Source organism: Centropristis striata, chromosome 20, assembly GCF_030273125.1.
Source record: "Centropristis striata isolate RG_2023a ecotype Rhode Island chromosome 20, C.striata_1.0, whole genome shotgun sequence".
NCBI classification, from domain to species: Eukaryota; Metazoa; Chordata; class Actinopteri; order Perciformes; family Serranidae; genus Centropristis; species Centropristis striata.
In genome coordinates, this window is record NC_081536.1 from 35,458,447 (window position 1) to 35,478,746 (window position 20,300).

The 20,300-nt window shown below is 38.3% G+C and overlaps 1 protein-coding gene across 1 annotated transcript in view; it reads right to left on the minus strand.

Annotated features, from left to right (window-relative positions):
• LOC131993215 (NACHT, LRR and PYD domains-containing protein 12-like) overlaps nucleotides 1–19,876 on the minus strand; it is a 171,941-nt gene extending 152,065 nt beyond the window's left edge. The window contains exons 1-7 of the mRNA XM_059359004.1: nucleotides 19,702–19,876; nucleotides 19,450–19,544; nucleotides 5,001–5,265; nucleotides 3,959–4,185; nucleotides 3,079–3,277; nucleotides 2,811–3,006; nucleotides 2,546–2,719 (exon numbers count right to left, since the gene is read on the minus strand). Coding sequence (XP_059214987.1) covers nucleotides 2,546–2,719; nucleotides 2,811–3,006; nucleotides 3,079–3,277; nucleotides 3,959–4,185; nucleotides 5,001–5,265; nucleotides 19,450–19,544; nucleotides 19,702–19,876 — 1,331 coding nt within the window. The remainder of the gene's footprint in view (nucleotides 1–2,545; nucleotides 2,720–2,810; nucleotides 3,007–3,078; nucleotides 3,278–3,958; nucleotides 4,186–5,000; nucleotides 5,266–19,449; nucleotides 19,545–19,701) is intronic.
• Nucleotides 19,877–20,300: the final 424 nt, after the last annotated feature.

Consider the following 20,300-nt stretch of genomic DNA (forward strand, 5'->3'; position numbering starts at 1 on the left):
CCCCGCTGTTGTGCGTTGCGGAGATGCACAGGACAGTGCAAAAATAAAGATAAAAAACACACAGCAAACGTAGTAAAAACACAAAAAACTACAGAAATACACGGAGCTGCTGTAACAGACTAGTACGGCGCCATCTTGGAATATCTTGGAAATCTTGGAATCTTGGAAAATTTGCACTCAGTATATTTCCAAATTTGTTCATAGAATATATTTGCATTCAATAATATATTTCTCATTTTGTGTATAGTTTCTGAAGATCATTTGTCCCTTGTTCATTTGCACAGATATATTTCTTCTCATGTTATTTTTGTCTCAGCAGCATCACATTAAAGCCTTGTCTCTGTCTACAGACAGCAGCTCCTGCTGATCTGAACTCCTTTGTTCAGGTCCACAAACCCTCCCGTCCACTACGCTCTTCCAGTGAAAGACGTCTGGCTCCTCCACTGCTGAAGGCCTCTACGTCTCAAACCAGACTCTTCTCCTCTGTAGAGCCCCTACAGGTGGTGGAACCAACTTCCAAACTCCATCTGATCAATGAGTCTTGATCAGTCTTTAAGGAGAGACTGAAGACCAACTCTTAACTGAACACCTTCACTCTTGATCTACACTGATAAAAAATTAATTAATTAAAAAGAAACTGTTGGCACTGTCCGCTCCCCCTACCTAAAAACACTGACGTCCTAATGGACTCAGTTTAACTCACGGCACTGACTCACGTGTTGTTTCTTGACTTCATCTTTGCTTGTGTTGTATTAACTCTCAAATGTACGTCACTTTGGATAAAAGATGGCTGAATGACATTATAGAATTGTAGAATAAATGTTTTGTTTTTCAATTAAACTCATGGTTGGTATTGTGTCTCAGGGCTCTTTGGATCACTGAAATCAATCTCAGACACCTGTGATAATTAGTTTGCGAGGTAAGCCCAATTAAGGAAAAACTACTTAAGAAGGGCGTTCCACATTATTAAGCAGATGACCATTTCCAAGCAATATGGGAAAGAAAAAGGATCTCTCTGCTGCCGAAAAGCGTGAAATAGTTCAATGACTTGGACAAGGTATGAAAACCTTAGATATTTCACGAAAACTTAATCGTGATCATTTTACTGTTAAGAGATTTGTGGCTGATTCAGAGCACACATGGGTTCGTGCAGATAAAGGCACAATGAGGAAGGTTTCTGCCAGACAAAAACATCAGATTAAGAGAACAGCTGCTACAATGCCATTACAAAGTAGCAAAAAGATAGTGCCTCTGGAGTCCCATGAACATCAAGGTGTTCTCTTTGGCTCTCAACGGAGGCGGTCGCATCTTTTTTCTCTCTCCCTCCCACTGTGTTTTTCCCTGCTTCGCTCCTCTCGTCTCGTCTTGTCTACTGTCTAACTTGGAAGACTCTCTCTACACTGCTCTCAAAAACCAAAAACCATGGATTTGATCAACTGGTCTCTTAACGAAATTGACACCATCTGCTCGTCTCTGGAGGACATCGAAGATATTTACCTATTCGGAACCGTGATAACAGGGCTTTTGCTGATTGGATTGGGCCTTGCTCTGGTTTATCGAAACACAAAGGAAATGGTGTCAGCTGTAAAAGGCCCCATTAAGCTGCCCGTGATGATTGAATGTATGGCCAGGGCTGTCGGAACTCAGACTGTGGTTATAAACCGCACCATGGATACCATCCAGGAAAAGGTGGCAGCCCTGGAAAGGGATCGATCTGGAGATCAGGAGGGACATTTTTACCATCGACAGGATTAGTAGCAGAAAATCGCTGCCACTTCCACCCACAGCTCAAATTCCAATCTTATCTGGCTTCCCCAAACAACAGCCTTGGCTCGAAGGCCGTTGCTAATCTTCCCTGCTGAGGAATGTAGCGAGACACTACCATCCCATCCTCCCCCCCTCTCGACTCCACTACCACCTGTTGAACTGTCTGCCTTTGCTCTGGCCCAGGAAGGAAGGTCATCTCCTTAGCAACGTCCAGGCTTATCGCTTTTGTTATTCCAGCGAACTGAGACGAACTGTTTGGTGCTTGACAAAGGCGGGTCTCAGGCCTATACACGAACTTCCACATATACTGATATGCATACATCCCTCCCCCAACCACCCCCCAACCCACGCCTTCGACGCTTCATACCCCCAGCGAGACAGGCGGGTCTGTGAACAGCGCCGCAAATGGCTGCAGGTCCGGATGGCCGCCTGGCTTTGCTGCCCCCCCCCCCCCCCCCCCGCACGTCATACGTCTATTCATGTTGTGAAAGTGTACCATGCCATGTTGCTTTGGTTTTTTTTCAGGCTTTTTTCCTCCTTTCCTCTCCCCATGTGTGCTGTATTTTATCTCTCTTCTCACCCTGTCTTCCTGTCCTGTCTACCTTGTGATATTGTTTGTTGGTGTATTATGCGTTCTGGACGGGTTGATGGCTTAATTTCGTTGTACTGTACTTGTACTCTGTGCAATGACAATAAAGGTTCATTCATTCATTCAGGATCCTCCAGAGGCTCCCAAGTTTGAAGAAACATTTCAAATAATTTAAGACAATGATCTGACCTGAGAGTTCCCAGTTTACAATGAGGACTCTCCAGTCCAGGAGACAGCCTCTTCACTCCTGAATCCTGCAGGTCGTTGTTACTCAGGTCCAGCTCTCTCAGACTGGAGGACTGGGAGCTGAGGACTGAGGACAGAGCTTCCCAGCTTCTCTCTGACAGGTTACAGCCACTGAGACTGGAGACACAATAACAAAGAAAGGTGTAAGTTAAAAAGAGAGCAAAGTATTAAAGTTAAGGCACATGAATCCAACTACTTCTGTACTCACAGAGCTTTGTTGGAGGCTTTGACTACTGGCAGCAGCCTGAGAAGAGCCTCCTCTGAAGCAGAGTATTTCTTCAGGTCAAACACATCCAGATCTTTTTCTGATGACAGTAAGATGAAGACCAGAGCTGACCACTCAGCAGGAGACAGTTTATCTGTGGAGAGACTTCCTGATCTCAGGGACTGTTGGATCTGCTCCACTAGAGAACGATCATTCAGTTCATTCAGACAGTAGAACAGGTTGATGCTTCTCTCTGCAGACAGATCCTCACTGATCTTCTTCTTGATGTATTTGACTGTTTCCTGATTGGTCTGTAAGCTACTTCCTGTCTGTGTCAGCAGACCTCGTAGGAGATTCTGATTGGTCTCCAGAGAAAGACCCAGGAGGAAGCGGAGGAACAAGTCCAGGTGTCCGTTTGGACTCTGTAAGGCCTTGTCCACAGCACTCTGGTGGAGACGCGTTTTGAAGGTCTGATGGACATGAAGAGCAGCCAGAAACTCCTGAACACTCAGATGGACGAAGCAGAACACCCTGTCCTGGTACAGTCCTCTCTCCTCTCTAAAGACCTGTGTGAACACTCCTGAGTCCTTTGAGGCTGCTGCGATATCGAAGCCACACTCTGTCAGGTCTGAGTCATAGAAGATCAGGTTTCCTTTCTGCAGCTGATCAAAAGCCAGTTTTCCCAGAGACTCAATCATCTTCCTGCTCTCTGGACTCCAGTGTGGATCTGTCTCAGCTCCTCCATCATACTTGATGTTCTTCACTTTGGACTGAACCACCAGGAAGTGGATGTACATCTCAGTCAGGGTCTTGGGCAGCTCTCCTCCCTCTCTGGTTTCCATCAGCTCCTCCAGAACTCCAGCAGAGATCCAGCAGAAGACTGGGATGTGGCACATGATGTGGAGGCTTCGTGTTGTCTTGATGTGGGAGATGATCCTGCCGGCCTGCTCCTCATCTGGGAATCTCTTCCTGAAATACTCCTCCTTCTGAGGGTTAGTGAACCCTCTGACCTCTGTCACCATGTCAACACAGTCAACAGGGATCTGATTGGCTGCTGCAGGTCGTGTGGTTATCCAGAGGCGGGCAAAGGGAAGCAGTTTCCCCCTGATGAGGTTTGTCAGGAGCACATCCACTGAGGTGGACTCTGTGACATCAGTCAGGGTCTCAGTGTTGTTGAAGTCCAGGGGAACTCGAAACTCATCCAGACCGTCAAAGATCAACACAACGTGGAACTCTTTAAACTTGCAGATTCCTGCTTCTTTGGTTTCAGTAAAGAAGTGATGAACAAGTTCCACCAAGCTGAACTTTTTCTCTTTCAGCACATTCAGCTCTCTGAAGGTGAATGGAAATATGAAGTGGATGTCCTGGTTGGTTTTGTCTTCAGCCCAGTCCAGAGTGAACTTCTGTGTTAAGACTGTTTTCCCAATGCCAGCCACTCCCTTTGTCAGCACTGTTCTGATTGGTTTATCTCTTCCAGGTGGGGTTTTAAAGATGTCTTCTAGTCTGATTCTTGTTTCTGGTCTGTCTGGTTTCCTGGATGCTGTTTCAATCTGTCTGACCTCATGTTCCTTATTGACCTCTGCAGTCCCTCCCTCTGTGATGTAGATCTCTGTGTAGATCTGATTCAGAAAGGTCTGGTTTCCTGCTTTAGCGATCCCCTCAAACACACACTCAAACTTCTTTTTTAAATTGGATTTGAGTTTTGGCTGGCACCGTGGAAGAATCTCTGAATGAAGAGAACAATGAAACCAATGAGGGTTTGTAACAGTGAATGTGAGTCATGAATTTGTTGTCTAACAAGTGTACACATTTCTTTATGTGTGAAATCTGTTCAGCTTGATTAATAACTACAATAGGTCCTGAAAAGATGGTCTCCAGAGAAACCAGACGGTGTTCGAGTCCTATCGAGGGAAGTAATGTTGGCCAAGAAAAACTTACAGTGACTCTAGTGTGTGCACATCTTAACCAGCTGGAAGCAACTAAAACAGAATTGTCTGCGTCAGGTTCATCATTTTTGTTCTGTGAGAGACTTTAATTTTATTTCTCTGCTGGACGCTTGTTCTATAATCCATAGTGCAACAAGACATGAAATGTCTATATTTGTAGATCAGAGAGAGTTTGTTAAACTCTCTGTAACCTACAACTTCAATCTTTTTACATCCATCTTTATAATGAATCATGATTCTGACTTACCTTCGAGTTTGAAGGGGGGGGTTGATAGTTTCTGATTTATCTTCTCTTTAACTGTTCTGGCCACGTCAATCGCTTTTTCACCGTAGGTCTCAATCATCCGATCCACAGTTTTTATCCGGTTTGCATTCTCCAGCCGACTCTTTGGGATTGCTTGGATGCCTCCTAGCTTCCCCTGCAGGAACCACTTGAATTTTTCAAAGTCCTCAGCTCCCAAATCTTCTAAAATTGATAAGATTTCCTCACCAGGTGTCGCCATTTTTTCTCCCTGCAAAGATCCAAAAGATACCAAGAGCAAATAGGTACTTTTAAAATAAAGACTTCATCATGAGAAAGATGGTTCCATTAGTTTTAGGCAGCGGCGCATCATCAGGAGAGACAAACAAAGTCAAGAGACAGTTAGTAAGGATGCTCAGCCACCTGTAACTGACAGACAGACATTTTGTTTGGGGCTCCCCAGAGTCGAGGATCACTTCTGGTTTTCAGTACAAGCTGATCAGCATTGATGTGGAAATCTGTTCTCACAAATGACTCATTTAGGAACATGGATAACTAAACCAAGAGTACAGATTCTTAAAATATAGATTTGGTTAAACAATCCAGGCAATTAAATTCAATGCCAAAAAAATATTGGCAGTTTTCTTTTGTGTTAAATCCTATTGCCAGCTATTGTGATAATTAATGAATGGTTAAGTACATTTTTATATGCAAAATATATGAGTACTCTGTTTTGAGGGCTAAAACATGGACAGTCCATTTTTTCTCTGTTTTCAATTATTTGAACTGAATATCAATGTTTTTGGCTGATAAAACAAAACTTAAAGACATCACATGGACTTTGACAAATTTGACTTTTTTTCATTTTATTTACATTATAACATTAATCATGTGGATTTTTTTATTTTATTTAAATCTTAATTAGGGTCACGGGGCAATCGCACTGAGCACTACTGTTATACTGTGGATTTCTTCTTCTTCCTCTTCCGGACGCAATTTCGTCCCGCTACTTGTCCTACAACTTGAAGAGTTGCAGGACAAATTATATATCAAAACGTGCGGTTTGATCGGGATCGGTGTGCTATTACTTTTCTCTACAGAATACGAATTGCATTGAAGTGAATGGGACGGCCGAAAAAAAATGAGGGAAAAAGAACAATAATTGGAGATATTTAAACGTCTACTTCTCCGGCATAATTTCACCTAGAGTGTGAGGGATGTCTTGTCTTGGGTTTTTTGTCTTGTGAATTTACGGTTTTATTTTGAAAAGTAACTTCTGGTTTTATTTTGAAAAGTAACTTCCCTCTTGTTTCAGGTCACTTGCCCTTCCTCCTGTGTCAGGTCTGGTGTCTTCCCTGATCCCTGATTGTTTCCACCTGTGTTCCCCCGTCTGTATATAGTCTTTGTCTTCCCCCGTCCTCGTTGCCAGAGTATTTCGTCGTCCTGTCGTTTGCTTCCAGCCTTGTTCACAGTCCTGTATTGAGTCAAAGTTAAGTGTCAAGTTTTGTTTTCTCAATTGTCTTTCCTCTGAAACAGAGTGATTTTTTGTTCATAGTTTTCTGGTTAGCTTTTTTATTTTTCTAGTCAGAGTAATTTTTGTAGCGTTGTTTTCCTCCTTTTGGAGTGTTTTCTGTTTGATAATTTTGTAACATAGATAGAGAAGATAATTTCATAGCCTGTGTGCTTTTCCTCTTCGGAGTGATTTTTTGTTTCTAAATTTTCATACAGTTTTCCTGATAAGATCAGAGTAGTTTATTTTCCTCCTTCGGGAGCGTTTTTGGTTCTGTGTTGTTTTGTGCTCTTGGTGTGTCTTCGGACTTTCTAGAATTTCATAGCTTGTTGATTTATCATTTCTGTCTATGAGAAATCCATTCAGTAAAATAAAGCCTGTCATTACTACTGCCTATCTGCATCTGAGTCCTCCTTTTTTCCCAAGCCTGACATAGAGACTCCATTTAAACTTTAAACAGTAGACACAAGTCTTGTGTATCGGTGTATTAATCCACGTTTCGATAGGTCATATAGTTTTTTATCAATCCCTGTTCAATGACCATGATCATTTTTGGAGAAATTCTGAGATTATAATGGGTGTGTATTGCACGGAATGTTCGTGTCACAGTGTGTGACATCATCGCCAGAGTGTAGAGGGAGAGAAAAAACTGTCAAAAAATAAATTTGAAAACTGCGCTCCAGGCCGCAAATTCCACTCTACAGAAATAATTTATACATAGAAACGTAGGAAAATTCGTCTTCTCCCTCACAATCCTCTGGTAAAGCTGTCAGAGTTATAGTTTGGGCGTACGACGCACAGATGATCCACCAACACCACCAACAGCCTCATTGGCTCCCATATTAAAAACGCAGGAAGATTTCTGAAAAAGGGAGATGTAACAGTTTTTGTAGATCGCTCTAACAAAGCTATTTCTTTTTTCTTCACAAAAAACACATGTAGATGTTCAGGAAGAACTCAGGACTCACGTCATTTTGTGTCTTTTTAAGTAATTTCGTTTTTTTGTGTCTTTTGGTCATTTTGTGTCTTTTTTTTGGTCATTTTGTGTCTTCTTTGTGTCCTTTTTAGTTATTTTGTGTCTTTTTCAAGTAATTTAGTTTTTTTTGTCATTTAGTTTTTTCTGTCATTTTGTGTCTTTTTTTGGTCATTTCGTTTATTTTTTGTCATTTCGTGTCTTTTTTAAGTAATTTAGATTTTTTTGGTCATTTTCATCATTTTGTCTTTTTTTAGTTATTTTGTCTTTTTTTAGTTATTTTGTGTCTTTTTTAGTTATATTGTGTCTTTTTTCTGTCATTTTGTCTTTAAGTAATTTAGTTTTGTCATTTTGTGTCTTTTTTAACCCTCCTGTTGTCCTCGGGTCGAGGAAGGAAGAAGAGGGAAGGACGCAAAGGGAAGTAAAAAAGGATGGAGGAAAGAAGGAAGGAAAGAAAGAAGGATGGAGTAAGGAAAGAAGAGAGGAGGAAAGGGAGAAAGAATGGAAAGGAGAGAGAAAGGAAGGAGGATGGAGGAAAGTAAGGGGAGGAGGAGAAGAAAGGAGGAAGGAAGGAAACAGGGCAGAAAGGAAGGAGGAAGGAAAGAAAGGAGGGAAGGAAAGGGGGGCGAGGGAAGGGAAGAAGGAAGGAGAGGAGGGATAGAGGAAGGGATGGAGGCGGGAGGGATGAAAGAAGGAAGGAAGGAGGAAAGGAGAGGAAATCAGGAGGAAGGAAAGAAGAGAGAAAGGAAAGGAGATAGCGGAAGGAGGAAAGAAAAGAAGGGAAGGAGGGAGGAAAGGAAGGAAAGAAAGAAAGGAGGGGCAAGGGAAGGAAATAAGGAAGGAGGATAGAGGAGGGAGGAAAGAAGGAAGGAGGAAAGAAGAGAGGAAGGCAGGAGGAGGGAGGAAAGAAGGAATAGTCAAAACAGATTGGGTCAATTTGACCCGGAAGGACGACGGGAGGGTTAAGTAATTTAGTTTTTCCTGTCATTTTGTGTCTTTTTTTAGTTATTTTGTGTCTTTTCTGTCATTTTGTCTTTAAGTAATTTAGTTTTTTCTGTCATTTAGTGTCTTTTTTTGGTCATTTCGTTTATTTTTAGTTATTTTGTGTCTTTTTTAGTTATTTTGGTCTTTACTGTCATTTTGTCTTTAAGTAATTTAGTTTTTTTGTCATTTTGTGTCTTTTTTTGGTCATTTTGTGTCTTCTTTGTGTCCTTTTTAGTTATTTTGTGTCTTTTTCAAGTAATTTAGTTTTTTTTGTCATTTAGTTTTTTCTGTCATTTTGTGTCTTTTTTTGGTCATTTCGTTTATTTTTTGTCATTTCGTGTCTTTTTTAAGTAATTTAGATTTTTTTGGTAATTTTCATCATTTTGTCTTTTTTTAGTTATTTTGTCTTTTTTTAGTTATTTTGTGTCTTTTTTAGTTATATTGTGTCTTTTTTCTGTCATTTTGTCTTTAAGTAATTTAGTTTTGTCATTTTGTGTCTTTTTTAAGTAATTTAGTTTTTCCTGTCATTTTGTGTCTTTTTTTAGTTATTTTGTGTCTTTTCTGTCATTTTGTCTTTAAGTAATTTAGTTTTTTCTGTCATTTAGTGTCTTTTTTTGGTCATTTCGTTTATTTTTAGTTATTTTGTGTCTTTTTTAGTTATTTTGGTCTTTACTGTCATTTTGTCTTTAAGTAATTTAGTTTTTTTGTCATTTTGTGTCTTTTTTTGGTCATTTTGTGTCTTTGTTATTTTGTGTCTTTTTTAAGTTATTTCGTGCCTTTTTTTAGTAATTTTGTGTCTTTTTTAGTCATTTGTGTCTTTTTTCTGTCATTTTGTCTTTTTTAAGTAATTTAGTTTTTCTGTCATTTCGTTTATTTTCTGTCATTTTGTGTCTTTAGTTATTTTCTTTCATTTTGTCTTTAAATAATTTAGTTTTTTCTGTCATTTTGTGTCTTTTTTAAGTTATTTTGTGTCTTTTAGTCATTTTGTGTCTTTTTTTCTGTCATTTTGTGTCTTTTTTTAGTCATTTTGTCTTTTTTCTGTCATTTTGTGTCTTTTTTAAGTTATTTTGTGTCTTTTTTAGTCATTTCGTGTCTTTAAGTTATTTTGTGTCTTTTTTTAGTTATTTTGTGTCTTTTTTAGTCATTTCGTGTCTTTAAGTTATTTTGTGTCTTTTTTAAGTTATATTGTGTCTTTTTTAAGTAATTTCGTTTTTTTTTGGTCATTTTGTGTCTTTTTTAGTTATTTTGTGTCTTTTTTCTGTCATTTTGTGTCTTTAAGTTATTTTGTGTCTTTTTTAAGTATTTTGGTTTTTTTGTTATTTTGTGTCTTTTTTAGTTATTTTGTGTCTTTTTTTAGTAATTTTGTGTCTTTTTTTAGTTATTTTGTCTTTTAAGTAATTTAGTTTTTTTCTGTCATTTCGTGTCTTTTCTGTCATTTCGTGTCTTTTTTAGTTATTTTGTGTCTTTTTTCTGTCATTTTGTGTCTTTTTTAGTAATTTTGTGTCTTTTTTTTAGTTATTTTGTGTCTTTTTTAGTCATTTCGTGTCTTTAAGTTATTTTGTGTCTTTTTTAAGTTATATTGTGTCTTTTTTAAGTAATTTCGTTTTTTTTGGTCATTTTGTGTCTTTTTTAGTTATTTTGTGTCTTTTTTCTGTCATTTTGTGTCTTTAAGTTATTTTGTGTCTTTTTTAAGTATTTTGGTTTTTTTGTTATTTTGTGTCTTTTTTAGTTATTTTGTGTCTTTTTTTAGTAATTTTGTGTCTTTTTTTAGTTATTTTGTCTTTTAAGTAATTTAGTTTTTTTTCTGTCATTTCGTGTCTTTTTTAGTTATTTTGTGTCTTTTTTCTGTCATTTTGTGTCTTTTTTAGTAATTTTGTGTCTTTTTTTTAGTTATTTTGTGTCTTTTTTAGTCATTTCGTGTCTTTAAGTTATTTTGTGTCTTTTAAGTTATATTGTGTCTTTTTTAAGTAATTTCGTTTTTTTTGGTCATTTCGTTTATTTTCTGTCATTTTGTGTCTTTTTTGTCATTTTGTGTCTTTTTTTCTGTCATTTTGTGTCTTTTTTTCTGTCATTTTGTGTCTTTTTTTCTGTCATTTTGTGTCTTTTTTTTCTGTCATTTTGTGTCTTTTTTTCTGTCATTTTGTGTCTTTTTTTCTGTCATTTTGTGTCTTTTTTAGTCATTTCGTGTCTTAAGTTATTTGGTGTCTTTTTTTTAGTTATTGTCTTTTTTAGTTATTTTGTGTCTTTTCTGTCATTTTGTCTTTAAGTAATTTCGTTTTTTTTGGTCATTTTGTGTCTTTTTTCTGTCATTTCGTGTCTTTTTTAAGTAATTTCGTTTTTTTTGGTCATTTTGTGTCTTTTTTAGTTATTTTGTGTCTTTTTTTCTGTCATTTTGTGTCTTTAAGTTATTTTGTGTCTTTTTTAAGTATTTTGGTTTTTTTGTTTTGTGTCTTTTTTAGTTATTTTGTGTCTTTTTTCTGTCATTTTGTGTCTTTTTTAAGTAATTTCGTTTTTTTTGGTCATTTTGTGTCTTTTCTGTCATTTCGTGTCTTTTTTAAGTTATTTTGTGTCTTTTTTTAGTTATTTTGTGTCTTTAAGTTATTTTGTGTCTTTTTTAAGTTATTTTGTGTCTTTTTTAAGTAATTTAGTTTTTTTTGGTCATTTCGTTTATTTTCTGTCATTTTGTGTCTTTTTTTAGTAATTTTGTGTCTTTTTTTTAGTCATTTTGTGTCTTTTTTTCTGTCATTTTGTGTCTTTTTTTCTGTCATTTTGTGTCTTTTTTTCTGTCATTTTGTGTCTTTTTTTCTGTCATTTTGTGTCTTTTTTTCTGTCATTTTGTGTCTTTTTTTTCTGTCATTTTGTGTCTTTTTTTTCTGTCATTTTGTGTCTTTTTTTCTGTCATTTTGTGTCTTTTTTAGTTATTTTGTGTCTTTTCTGTCATTTTGTCTTTAAGTAATTTCGTTTTTTTTGGTCATTTTGTGTCTTTTTTCTGTCATTTCGTGTCTTTAAGTTATTTTGTGTCTTTTTTTAGTTATTTTGTCTTTTTTAGTTATTTTTAGTTATTTTGTGTCTTTTTTAGTTATTTTGTGTCTTTTTTAGTTATTTTGTGTCTTTTCTGTCATATTGTCTTTAAGTAATTTAGTTTTTTTGTCATTTTGTGCCTTTTCTTTAGTAATTTTGTGTCTTTTTTAGTCATTTTGTGTCTTTTTTCTGTCATTTTGTCTTTTTTAAGTTATTTAGTTTTTTTCTGTCATTTCGTGTCTTTTCTGTCATTTTGTGTCTTTTTTTGGTTACTTTGTGTCTTTTTTTGGTTATTTTGTGTCTTTTCTGTCATTTTGTGTCTTTTTTTGGTTATTTTGTGTCTTTTCTGTCATTTTGTCTTTAAGTAATTTAGTTTTTTTGTCATTTTGCGTCTTTTTTAGTTATTGTGTCTTTTTTAAGTAATTTAGTTTTTTTTGGTCATTTGGTGTCTTTTTTTTTTTTTTTTTTTTTATTGCATTTTTCAGAACACAAAACACACAGAACTGCTCAGACATGACAAAAAAGAGGAGTAAAAGACACACGCAAGACACAACCGTATCCAGATGACAATAAATACAGAGCATACAAACACAACAAGGCCAGAAGGTGCTTATTAGAAAGTGAGCACTTAGAACAACGTTATGAGACAGGCTAGGCTGATTTGGGAAATCCACAAAGCAAGGAGGATGACAGTGTAAGTAAGGGTTCCAGACCCTATAGAAAGCATCTATTTTGGAGTGAAGCATACATGTGATGTACTCACTAGGGATGCAGTCCATAACGATGTTGTGCCATGATTTTTTTGTTGGAGCAACATTCTTGATCCAGATGAGTAAAATGTTCTTTCTAGCAGCAAAAGTTAGTATATTGAAAAGTCTTCTGTGTTTATTGTCAGTGATCTGATTATCCGGGAGACCAAGTATCAGGCACATAGGGTCCATCCGTATTGAGACACCAAAGATGGCAGTCAGCTCATTCACAATACTAGACCAGTACATTTGTAACTTCACACATGACCAGAGGCAGTGAAAGTAATCTCCAGTCTCAGAATTGCATTTCCAACAAAGTGGGGAATTATTAGCGTCCATTTTGCTCTTGACAACAGGTGTTATATGTTTGCGATGTACAATTCTGAACTGTATGGATTTGGTGCGATTACACACAGAGATTTTCATGGCCTGAGACCAGACTTCCCGCCAGTCAGCATCATCTATGGCAATGCCAAGATCTTCCTCCCAAGCTTGCTTGGTGGTTTGTGAGGTATGAGGAGAATTAGAGTTTAGGGCTCTGTAAAAAACAGTAATACATTTCTTACTAATCTGTAGAGACAGGGCCTTCTCAACACTCTTTTGTGTCTTTTTTAAGTAACTTAGTTTTTTTTTGGTCATTTTGTCTTTTTTTTAGTAATTTTGTGTCTTTTTTCTGTCATTTTGTGTCTTTTTTAAGTAACTTAGTTTTTTTCTGTCATTTCGTGTCTTTTTTAAGTAATTTCGTTTTTTTTTTTGTCATTTTGTGTCTTTTTTTTTGTAATTTTGTGTCTTTTTGTAATTTTGTGTCTTTTTTCTGTCATTTTGTGTCTTTTTTAAGTAACTTAGTTTTTTTCTGTCATTTTGTGTCTTTTTTAAGTAATTTAGTTTTTTTTGGTCATTTTGTCTTTTTTTTTAGTAATTTTGTGTCTTTTTTCTGTCATTTTGTGTCTTTTTTAAGTAACTTAGTTTTTTTTCTGTCATTTTGTGTTTTTTTTATAGTAATTTTGTGTCTTTTTTGGTCATTTTGTGTCTTTTTTAAGTAACTTAGTTTTTTTTGGTCATTTTGTGTCTTTTTTCTGTCATTTTGTGTCTATTTTAGTAATTTTGTGTCTTTTTTTGGTCATTTAGTATTTTTTCTGTCATTTTGTGTTTTTTTAGTAATTTTGTGTCTTTTTTTGGTGATTTTGATACTGCCTCCAGCGGCCCCCAGGTAATTTGAGTTTGAGACCCCTGCTCTCAAGTACCGATAAACTTTAACAACAGAGACACAAGGACACACTTCACAGGTACACAGTTAATTTGTCGCACTGCTCCTTTTGTTTAATAAACGGACCGCTCCAGTTTGACTGCAGCTGCACTAATGGCGCTAACGAAGCTAACCGAGCTAACGAAGCTATTTTATTTATCTTTTATTTAACCTTTATTTAACCAGGTCGGTCCCACTGAGACACAAAGACCTCTTTTTCAGGGGAAGCCTGGCCAAGACAGCAGCAGGTTAAAAGTTACAACAATAAGACAGACAGTGCATCATGACAGAACAGACAATAAAACATGGAGCTACAGTAAAATACAAGCATCCAGACAACACAGTAAGATAGGCATGGACAGCACAAGATCATGACATCATCAAAAACTAGTGCAAAGGCGATACGAGTCTGCTTCAGATCTCTCAAGAGTTTTTAAAGGATGTGAGCGTAATAAGGTCCTGCAGATTGAGACTCTGGAGCAGATTCCAGGCTGAGGGAGCCGATACATAAAAGCCTGTTTACCGAGTACGGTGCGGACTTTGGGAACAGTCAACCGGTATGTGTTGTTGGAACGAAGACTGTAGGTGCTGTGGGTCCTGATAATGTAGTCACACAGGTATGTGGGGAGTAAACCCAGAATGGCCTTATAAAGAAACAATGCCAGTGAGCTAACCGAGCTAACCGAACTAACTGGAAAACGGTGCCTGGACTCCAGTACTCGCCGATATGGTATCGGAATCGGAACAACTCCAGGTAAAAGGGAAGTATGAGACAGAGCTTTGGAACAACTTACTGAGTTGATTCACAACACGACAACTAAAGGATTGTCACTGTGTTTGTGTGGCTGGATGCCGGTCGGCCAGCGGAGCGGTGCAGCCCAGAGAGGGAGCGCTGAGAGGAGGATGATACCATTTGCGAAGCGGGGGTGTTTTCATTTTCATCCTTTACATATACATTTAAACCACAAACTACAGAGTTTGTTTTGGACATCATTTAAGTTTTTCAAAGACGAACAAAATTTTTAGAATAACAACATTTCTTACTCCAAGTTTTAGGGCTGCTGAGCTCATGTTTAGGGCTGCTGAAGCACCCCTAAACATGAGCTAGCCTCGCCCATGGGAAGAGAGAAGAGGAAGTTCTGGCAGTTCAACAGCACGATGTGATCAAAGTATCCTGATGAGGAAACATTTACAGATTCCTCTATCGATATCTGTCTATAAAGGATTCTCACCTGCTGAACTCACTTCAGGTCCACTTACAGACACTTTCCACCTTCATGTGTGGAGGAAAAACTCTGTGAGACAAGAAGCTGCTTGTTTCTTATTATTATTATTTTAATTGGCGGCTGGCATCCAATTTATAGGTGCATTGCCGCCACCTACCGGATTGGAGTGTGGATCATTAGATTAGCAGGAAATAAAAGAAAACAACAAACAAACAAAAAATAAATAAATAAATAAAACTAAATCCTCTCCATTAGCCCTGTTTCCCTCAGATATTTCCGTACTTGTTTACTGACATTGTCTGATCTTTGCAATAAATTTCCTAGTGTAAAACTGACTTTCTCCCTTTGCATGAATGCTTTTAAATCTCTCCTCTCCCTCTCATATTCCTTACACTCCATCATAACATGCTCTACTGTTTCACGTTGATTACAGTTTCTACAGTTGCCTGTGGGATGTTTCCCTATTATACTTAGTGTGCTATTGAGTCCCGTGTGCCCCAGCCTCAGACGGGTGAACACCGCCTCTTCCTTCCTGCTCCTGTTCAGCACCCGTCCTCCCCCCACTTGTTTCTGTATGTTATAGAAATGCCTACCTGTTTCATTTCTGTCCCAGTACTCTTGCCATACTTTTTGCATTTGTGTTTTTATGATTGATTTCCCTTCATCTCTTCCTAGCGGGATGTTGTTATTCATTTTTTGAGACCTTACTGCCTGTTTTGCAAGTTTGTCTACCTCCTCATTGCCCTCAACCCCTGCATGAGCTGGGACCCAGACAAAACAAACTGTCTCCCCTCTACTATGAAGTTCATGCAGCAGCTGATGTATTTCCATAATTATGTCCTGCCTACATGACTTCATTGTTTTGATACTTGTTAAAGCTGCACAACTATCTGGTGCTATTAATACATTTACTTTACTGTTTCCCTTTAACCACCTTAGTGCCAGTGTAATTGCCAAGAGTTCAACTGTATAAACTGAGGCATGATCTGTGGCTCTCTCCTTCATTGCCAGTCTATGCTTTGGGATGAAAACAGCTGCCCCTGTGCGTCCAGTTTTTGGGTCTTTTGACCCATCTGTGAATATTATTAATCTGTCTACATATTTCTGTAGACACCTGTACCATTTTGTCCTGATTTCTTCTTGAGTTTGGTCTGAATGCCAAAATCCACCAACGGCTCCTGAAATAACCAAGGAGGTATTACTGATAAAGGAACACTCGATATACTGTACATTACACAAACCAATGTTTTCAGCCTTTGCATTTCCCACCCAGCCCAGGTTCCTAAAGTTTGTCTTACTGTGTTCTGAACACTCATCTAATATTGCTTTTGCTGGATGTGAAATTTTGTGCCCCTGTAGATATACCCAATATGCCAGCATAAGCTTCGCCCTTCTTATGCGTAGAGGTTCTTCAACCATCTCGACTTGTAGAGCTGCTACTGGGGAGGTCTTAAAAGCCCCGCTACATATCCTCAACCCTTTAGCCTGCTCTACATCCAGTTTCTTCAGATGGCTTTCTGCCGCTGACATATAAGCCACACTGCCATAATCTATCCTTGATCTCATCATAGATTGATATATATTTACTAGAGATTTCCTATTCGCACCCCAATCACGTCCTGCCAAACACCTCATAAGGTTATTAACATTTTTACATGTATCTCTCACTTTTTCAATGTGATGCTTCCAGGTAAGTTTTTCATCAAAAAGTACACCCAAAAAACGAATCACTCTGACTTGTTCTAGTGTTTGTCCATATAATTTTATTGATATCTCCTTGTGTCTCTTAGCAAAGCATATCACCTGAGTTTTTGCAACTGATAGTTTAAACCTCCATCTACTTGCCCACTTCTCCACTTTATCAACTGCTGCCTGCAGTTTTCTCTGCAAATACTCCTGGTTTCTCCCCCTCACCCATAAAGCCCCATCATCAGCAAACAATGCCTTATTTATTCCACCTCCCACCTCCTCAAATATATCATTTATCATGCAATTAAACAATACCGGACTACACACACTCCCTTGTGGAGTTCCGTTTTCAACTTTATATACTGGCGAGTATTCCTTCCCTACTCTCACCTCTATTGTTCTTCCAAATATTAAGCCCAACACCCAGTTATATAACTTCCCCCCCACTCCCAACTTATCTAATTTGACTAACAGCCCTTCTTTCCATAACATATCATATGCCTTTTCAATATCAAAAAATACAGCGACCACTATTTCTTTGTTTGTCTGTGCTTTCCTAATATCTGATTCTAACTTCAGTACTGAATCCATGGTGTTTCTTCCTTTACGAAATCCACTTTGATATGGTGAAAAAAGATCTCTACTCTCTAAAAAATGCATTAACCTTTCTGTTACCATATTCTCCATAGTCTTTCCTAATTGTGATGTTAGAGCAATTGGTCTATAATTTGATGGATCTGCTGCTACTTTACCGGGTTTTAATATTGGTATTATTACTGAGTGTTTCCATGCTTGCGGTACCTCCCCTGAATCCCAAACTTTGTTAAATAACTTCAATACCACTTCCAGTGACCTATTGTCCATATGATCTAACATACAATAACAAACTTCATCTTTTCCTGGTGATGACTGTCGAGGACTAGAAATGGCTCTCCTTAACTCATACATATTGAAATGCTGATCTAGGTTATCCCCTCTTGCATGTTTTTTGTTGCTAACCCAAGTATTTTGCTCTAACATATTCTGTCTTTGCTGCATCGCTTCTGTTGAAATATTTTCTGAGCTATGAACTTTAATCAACGTTTCAGCCAGTAACACTGCCTTTTCTAGACTACTAGTTGCTGTTCTGTTATCTTTCCTCAGCATTGGAATTGTTATGTTTCTTCTTATCCCACTCATTTTTTTGATCATTCCCCAAACATCTGCCATCTGTACCTCCTGCCCTATCCCACTACAGTACTTCCTCCAACATGCCCTCTTAGCTGCTCTGATCGTCCTTCTCACCACTGCCTGTGCTTTTCTATACTGAATCAATGATTCCATTGTATGATGTTTCTTTAATAACCTGGAAGCCCTATTCCGTGTTTTTATTGCCTTTCTGCAGTTATCATCCCACCATGGTACACTCTTCACACTTCTGCCCCCTGAACCTCTTGGGATTGCCTCATCAGTCGACTGTATTATAGCTGTGACTACTTTCTTATTCCACTCATCTACATCTGTCCATTCCCCTCCATGTCATTTCTCAAAACTATTTCTCATTTTATTCTCAATTTACTCATCACCTGAAAAATGTCCCACTTAGCTTTGTCTATTTTCCATCTTGGCACCCTCGTCTCTGCTTCATGTTGTATTTCTACTCCAACCTTACTAATGACTGGATAGTGATCGCTGCCCATTAACATTTCATCTAGCACTTCCCAGTCTGTGATACCTGCCATCTCATTTGACATTAAGGTTAAATCAATCGCACTCTCCTTATTCCGTACACAATCATACCTTGTGCCCCTTCCATCATTCATGCATACTAACCCTTTGTCTTCTATTAATTCTTCCACTATTGATCCATTCACATCTGTTTTCTCACTCCCCCATAACGTGCTGTGTGCATTAAAGTCCCCACACCACACTAGTTTCCCCTGCACATCCCCCAGTACCATATTCAGTATATCCATACTCAGTTTGTTACATGGATTATAGTAATTAATAATCATTAATTCATATTTTCCTGTCCAAATTTTTATTGTTATAGATTCATGATCCCTTCCTAATTGAACAGTATTGAACCCTATCCCATCCTTGACAAAGGTTGCTACCCCACCACCTGCTCCAGTCTCCCTATCGTTTCTTACCGCTGTATACCCGTGTATTATAAAATCCCACTGCACTCTCATCCACGTTTCTTGGACACAGATTACACTGGGCTTATCCTGCATCCCAGAGATAAACTTCTTAAACTCCTGCCCATTAGCTATAAGGCTTCTTGCATTCCATTGTAATATACTTAGGACCATGATGACCCACCACCCCATGATGATAGTTGCTGTGACGGTATCTGTGAACTGTGTGATCCTCCTTTCAACATGTCCTCCACTTCCTCCCACCCAATGGCATCCACTCCCAAATATTTCTCTGCTGCTCTCACTATTATTTTGATTTTTTCCGTTTTTTTGTCTGTTTGCGCCGTACAGTTAACAACATCAACCATGAACAGTATAAATTCTCTCTTCCCCACAATCAGAGTATCTTCCTTAACTTTTTTGCATCCTTCACATGCTCTCACTTCATGATTATCTGTCATCCTGACATTATTCTCAGCTGGCTGTTCCCCACCCTTATAGCTGCTTCTGCGTATGTGATCCCATGTGAAGTTTTCACTCGCTGCACTTCAGCTGCTTTCTTACTCACTTCACATCCCCTGTACGCTGAAGAATGCTCCCCTCCGCAATTACAGCACTTGAGTTTGGCTCCATTTTCACATTTCCCGTACTCGTGCTCCCCAGCACATCTCCCACACCTTTGCTTCCCCCTACACACTGCCGCAACGTGCCCATACTTCTGGCATTTATAACACCTCAATGGCGGAGGCACATATAGCCTCACATCATAACTCATGTATCCTATATACACTTTATCAGGGAGTCGTTCCTCGTCAAAAGTAAGCATTACAGATAAACTATCACATTTTTGACCTTCACGAGTTGTTTTCAGTCGCCTTGCTTCCCTCACTTTCGCTCCCTTTATATTCTCTTTTATCTGATCAGTAGATACACTCACCGGAATCCCAAAGATCACTCCTCGAACGAGACCACCTCCACTCTTAGCTAGCGTTGCTAGTTCAGCCTGATCGCTCTCCCCAACTGCCAATATCTCTACAGAAAACCAGCAATGCTCCACTGCGCAAAACTTTCGCACTTTTCACTTCTCCCACTTGTTTATTTATGGCTTTAGTGATGCGAACAGGGTTCCACTCCCCAAATGAGGCACCTTCTTGTTCCAGTGTAATTATTATTTTGTGCTCCTCCTCACCTTTTTTCGCTTGTTCACTATCTGTCTCTTCTGACACTGAAGTCCTTCCTTTCTGTTCCCTTTCTTTGCGTTTACGCTTAGCTTTCCCCCCTTTCACAACATCCCAGCCTTCGTCCCTCCCGCCACCATACTCCATCTCAAGCTCACTTCCTGATCCGTCACTTCCTTCTGCCATCTCCTGTCCATTCACAATCCGGTTCTGCCAGCCGCCGGACGACGCCAGTCAATTCCCGCCTCTGATACAATGATCATCTGCTAATATTGTTTTAAAACTATGATTACTCTAGATACATTTATTCCATCTGCTTAAACTTAGTAAGATTCTATCATCACAAAAATATATATTTTATGTTTTATATGTTATGAGAACATTGCAACATCTGTGTCTCCACTAATATCTCTGTGAGCCCTATTTCTACCCAATATATCGAATATCACACACTGTCTAATAAATAATTACACTGTATGTATATTATCTATGCTAAAAAAAGACAACAATGTTTGTTTAATGAAGATATTTTAACTAAAACAGGAGAGCAGAGTCGGGGCCATTTACAGTGAAGCGTGATTCAATGAGATCGCACAGCACATCCGCGAGG